At 48.8% G+C, this 5,173-nt stretch overlaps 1 protein-coding gene and 1 non-coding gene across 2 annotated transcripts; both read left to right on the forward strand.

The window, feature by feature from the left end:
• Positions 1-2,053: 2,053 nt before the first annotated feature.
• LOC119301674 (S-adenosylmethionine decarboxylase proenzyme-like) lies at positions 2,054-4,030 on the forward strand. The gene is made up of 2 exons (XM_037578664.1): positions 2,054-2,208; positions 2,518-4,030. The coding sequence occupies exons 1-2, from the start codon at positions 2,080-2,082 to the stop codon at positions 3,700-3,702; spliced, it is 1,314 nt and encodes a 437-aa protein (XP_037434561.1). The 5' UTR covers positions 2,054-2,079; the 3' UTR covers positions 3,703-4,030.
• A 488-nt stretch (positions 4,031-4,518) lies between these two features.
• Positions 4,519-4,589, forward strand: TRNAG-GCC. Its single transcript has one exon. It is a non-coding gene; the product is annotated as a tRNA-Gly (tRNA).
• The last annotated feature ends 584 nt before the right edge of the window (positions 4,590-5,173 follow it).

Consider the following 5,173-nt stretch of genomic DNA (forward strand, 5'->3'; position numbering starts at 1 on the left):
ATATATTATTGTCAAAGTTTAGATTGTTTTCGATAAACTGTCAAACTTTAGAAAGTTTGACTTAGGACATAGTTAATATGCAAAGTAAATGAAAACGCAGGGAGTATTTAGGCAATATTATGTAGATCTATGGCTAATGGATCATTTCGTCTAAAATACCCACACACATGCATATATCTTAGATGGATGTTTTCCCTCTTCTTCCCATTTTGTACTACATGTCTTTATACATTTTTTGGTGAGAAATATCTATACCTTTTTTATACCGTACTTTTAGTAAGAGTACATAATAATACCGGGCAAAAAATGATTTTATCTCCAAGCGTTTTCTCCGCGTTTCCTCGGCGGCTAAGGCAAACCCTCTCTTCCAGGCTTCGCCGGCGAGTCCATAGATTCATCTCCCCTCCGCCCGACGCTTTGATGGCCGACGGCGGGGAAGGGAACGCCGGTGCCCTCGATTCAGATCTTTTAGTCCTCACTGGTGTGGCCAAAAAAGAAAAAAACATTCAAGAAGTCGATGTTTTTATTGATTTATTATGGAAACGTCGACGTTTGTTGACTCATGTCTCTCATGGCTGCTCGGCCAGGAGATTTTGCACGTGAGTTATTTAGTTTTTTTTTCGAGAATCACGTGAGTTATTTAGTTGTCACCCAAAAATACGGGACGGGAATAGCGAATAGGCCCGGAAGCCCGGAACCGAGGCCCTAAACTTGTAGCCGCTTCCCACCGCCTCTCCGTACCCCGCTCGGCCGGCCGCATCGTCCGCGTCCACTATAAATAGCGCCGGTGGCAGCCCCCAGCCTCGACACGCCTTCCCATCGAAAAGAGCAAACCACCCGCCCGCCCGTGCCCCGTAACCTAGGAACTCCGCCGATCCGAACCCCCCAAGGCCGCAGCATCCAGAGCTTCTTCCCCGTCGCGCCCTCGAAGAACCGTGAGTTTCCCCTGCCTCCCTGCCCGCTCTGTGCACCCCTCATCGCCCTGCGATTTTGTACTAGTACGCGAATCCTGCCCGCAATGTTCTGTTCCGGATCTCGAATTAGGTTCTCCGGGGTCCGTTTGCGCAGCGGGGGATCGCGCTCTGCTTAGGCAGGGGATTTCTTGGGTCTCATCCTCCCCTGTTCTATATGATGTGCTGGGGTTATTTTGCTACGGAGTACTAGATTTTAGGGAGAAATCTTTTGGCGCGTTTGATCTTGCGGGGGCTGTGATTCGAGAAAAAACGTCGCTTCTGCGCCCATTGTTGTTGGTGTTTAATTGCTGATGATGCCGTGAAACGTGAATGAATCTATAGTCTTTCATACTCTGTTTTTTTTTTTGTCTGCTGTGTTGTCTTTGTTTATGATAGTCAAACCTTCCCACGCTGCCAAACGCAGCGTATTTTATGGGAAAAACGTCTGGTTATTTGTATACTTGCTTCCGACTTTTCCGCAATAAGCTACGCAATTATGTTCACCCAGCGGGCTCTGGTTTGCATTGATTTTTTATTTAATGTCTTTTAATTACGCATTTAGTAGTAGCAATTATAACACATTTTGCCCTGGTGGAAAACCTGGAGATAAAAAATGCAACAAAAATTATCTGCTTGGTATCTACTGCTTGATAAAAAAATTGTGCTTGATAAAAACGCATTTAGTAGCATGGTTCACATACCGCATACTACTGCTCTTCTGTGCCTACATTATACTAATTCATTTTGTACTACTAGTTAATTGATGCTAGTACTGCTTTTCTGTGCCCACATCACACTCCAAATTGTCAATTCATTTTGTACTAGTTAATTAAAATATTACGGAACTGATTCTAGGCTAATCCTAAGGAATATGCAGCGTGTCTAATTCAAGTGGTTCATGATTGTCTAACATATTGCTTCAACCATCTAAAAGTATGCTCATCAGCTCATGTGTTTGCTACTTCAGATCTACTTACTGTATTAACCGTATGAATTATGCTCATCAGCTCAATATGCGTTTGCTTCTTCAGGTCTTAATAATGCCATGTTACTGCCATATTACTTGAGTCACTAACCTTTTTTCTTCTCTCATCACCAGCACAAAGGAACGAGTGTGAATGTTCTAATGATGTCAAAAGCCGGCAAGAAGTCTAGTAGTAGTAATTCCATGTACGAAGCTCCCCTTGGCTACAAGATTGAGGACGTTCGCCCCGCCGGAGGAATCAAGAAGTTCCAGTCTGCTGCCTACTCCAACGTAAGCACCACAAAGACACCAATGTAGTTACATAGATGCAAATTTGAATATGCTCATTGATGCATTTGATACTCTTGTTTCTAACAATTATTTCTGTCTGATCTTTGTTTTGCAGTGCGCCCGCAAGCCCTCCTGATATTCCCTTCGCATGCCTCTCGACGTAGCTTAGGATTTCTTTACTGCAATTTCCCTTTCCCTTTTGTGCAATAATTCTCCCTTGGCTGGCTGCTTCCTCTGCTACTTGGCTTGTCCTCTCCGATCTCCTCTGTCCTCTGTCATCCTCTCTTCTTCCTCGCGACACCCGATCAGATGGAAATGTCTTTGGCTGACTGCTGGGGCTCTGCCCCCGCCTCCCCTATTGGGTTTGAGGGCTACGAGAAGCGCCTCGAGATAACTTTCTCCGACGCGCCTGTCTTTGCGGACCCGTGCGGCCGCGGCCTTCGTGCCCTCTCTCGCCAGCAGATCGACTCCTTCCTCGACCTTGCACGGTGCACCATTGTGTCCCAGCTCTTGAACAAGCAGTTCGACTCTTACGTGCTCTCGGAGTCGAGCCTCTTTGTGTACTCCCACAAGGTTGTCATCAAAACCTGTGGAACAACAAAGCTCCTGCTGTCGATTCCCCGCATCCTCGAGCTTGCTGCGGAGCTGTCGCTGCCACTTCTTTCAGCGAAGTACTCCCGCGGGACGTTCATCTTCCCTGGCGCGCAGCCGGCGCCGCACCGCAGCTTCTCGGAGGAGGTGTCCGTGCTGAACGGTTTCTTTGGTGGCCTCAAGTCAGGTGGCAATGCATATGTGATGGGTGACGCGTTCAGCCCCAAGAAGATGTGGCACGTCTACTATGCCACGGAGGAGCCTGAGCAGCCCATGGTCACACTCGAGATGTGCATGACTGGGCTGGACGCCGGGAAGGCCGCGGTGTTCTTCAAGAACTCTGCCAACGGCGGCTGCTCCTCGGCCAAGGAGATGACCAAGGTCTCGGGGATCTCTGCTATCATCCCCGAGATGGAGATCTGCGACTTCGACTTCGACCCGTGCGGCTACTCGATGAACGGCGTCTGCGGCCCCGCAGCCTCCACGATCCACGTCACTCCTGAGGAGGGCTTCAGCTACGCGAGCTATGAAGCGATGAACTTCAACCCTGGCTCCCTGGTCTACAGTGACCTGATCGAGAGGGTGCTGTCGTGCTTCCGCCCGTCAGACTTCTCCGTCGCCGTCACCATCTTCGGTGGCCATGGCTTCGCCAAATCATGGGCGGGCGGTGCGGAGGCTGGCTCCTCCTACGTGCTCGAGGATGTCGTCGAGCAGGAGCTTCCGGGAGGTGGCCTGCTCATGTACCAGAGCTTCAGTGCGGTTGCCCCTGGCGCCGTGTCGCCGAGGTCGACCTTGGATGATGGCTGGAGCAGCGACGGGATGGAGGTGGCCGCGCAGGGCGAGGACACGTGCATCTGGGGAGTGGAGAAGAAGGTGGCCGTGAAAGGTGTCGCTGCTGCCTGAAGAGAAGTCTGCGGTTCCAGAGACGTCTGAAGTCTCTGAGATGGTGTCCTGCTATGGTAGTTTCGGTTAAGCAGCTGGCCGGGTGACCGGCAAAGCCTACTGTATCCCGTCTTACTGCTTTTATTATTTTTCTGTCATCGTTCCTGCCGAATAAGTTGCTCTAGATGGTCTGCTGCGTCTGCCATAGTGAGCAAAAGAGTCTGTTGTGGGGAGAATGTAATAAATATTTATGTCTGTCGCCAATACTCTTATGGGGAGAATGATATTGTAACTCATACTACCTCCGTCCCATAATATAAGATTGTATTTGACACTATGTTCTATCAAATATTGGAGTTCTCCGTTAATCTTGTCCAACATTCGAGTTGTGTTTGAATGATATTGTAACCAGGCTTCTTATTTGTTGTCAGTCTTCTGCATTGTCCAAAAGAGAAGCCAAAGAAAATTGTACTGTGGTCAATTTTCTATAAATTAGTTTGGTTCCTGCTGGTTTATATGCCATGTCAGTATAGCTCTGCTGAATTGAGTTTACCACTTTCTGTCTTTCTTTATGACATGCTGGCGTCTTCCCTTCGTCTCCTACACGTGCCTAAAACTATCACTGAACTGAAATATATGGAACACTAGTAACTGGACTAGAACCCACCGAACTGATTTTTGTCACTTCCATGCGTATTTAAAAGATTACCAGTGTAGCTGGTCAACACTTGAACTGAAATACTCCCTCCGTACATGGATACATAGCACTGTCTGATTTCCAGTGAAAAGATTACCGGACACAAAGTCTAAAGATTCTCAAAGAAATTGTGCATCAAGGCACCAGTGGTCTAGTGGTAGAATAGTACCCTGCCACGGTACAGACCCGGGTTCGATTCCCGGCTGGTGCATCTCTCTGGTTTTATGAGGGTCTTTATACATTCATTTTCTTTTTGGACTTTCGTTCTCTCAGTTGTGATCCACGTGAACCATTTTCTCTCAGACTGGGTCTCTGTAGAAAACTTGAATTTTGCGGCTCATTTCAGGCTCAATTTCGGGACGAGTTTGCGTCGATATGCATGCCCGCAACGTCCGTTCTTATACTTTTCTTGGCTTGTCAGTCGGTGGCATATTGACACTCGATCACCCCGTCCTCGTTGTCGTCACCCTGTTCCGGCCTCGGGACGAGTTTGCGTCGATATGCATGCCCGCAACGTCCGTCCTTATACTTTTTTTGGCTCGTTAGGCGGTGGCATATTGACACTCGATCACCCCGTCCTCGTTGTCGTCACCCTGTTCCGGCCTGTTGAACGTTGCCAACGTCGCCGCTCGCACCCACACACTTTCCCCCGCAGCATGCCACACCCGAGGACAGCCGCTCTTGATGGCGTTGGTAGCCTGTTTTGACCGCCGCCGTAGCATCCCACAACCATGCCACCCCTCACCTTCGGGCTCAATTTTGGGACGAGTTTTGCGTCGGTATGCATGCCCGCAA

This window comes from Triticum dicoccoides, chromosome 5A (assembly GCF_002162155.2).
Source record: "Triticum dicoccoides isolate Atlit2015 ecotype Zavitan chromosome 5A, WEW_v2.0, whole genome shotgun sequence".
Lineage (NCBI taxonomy): Eukaryota > Viridiplantae > Streptophyta > Magnoliopsida > Poales > Poaceae > Triticum > Triticum dicoccoides.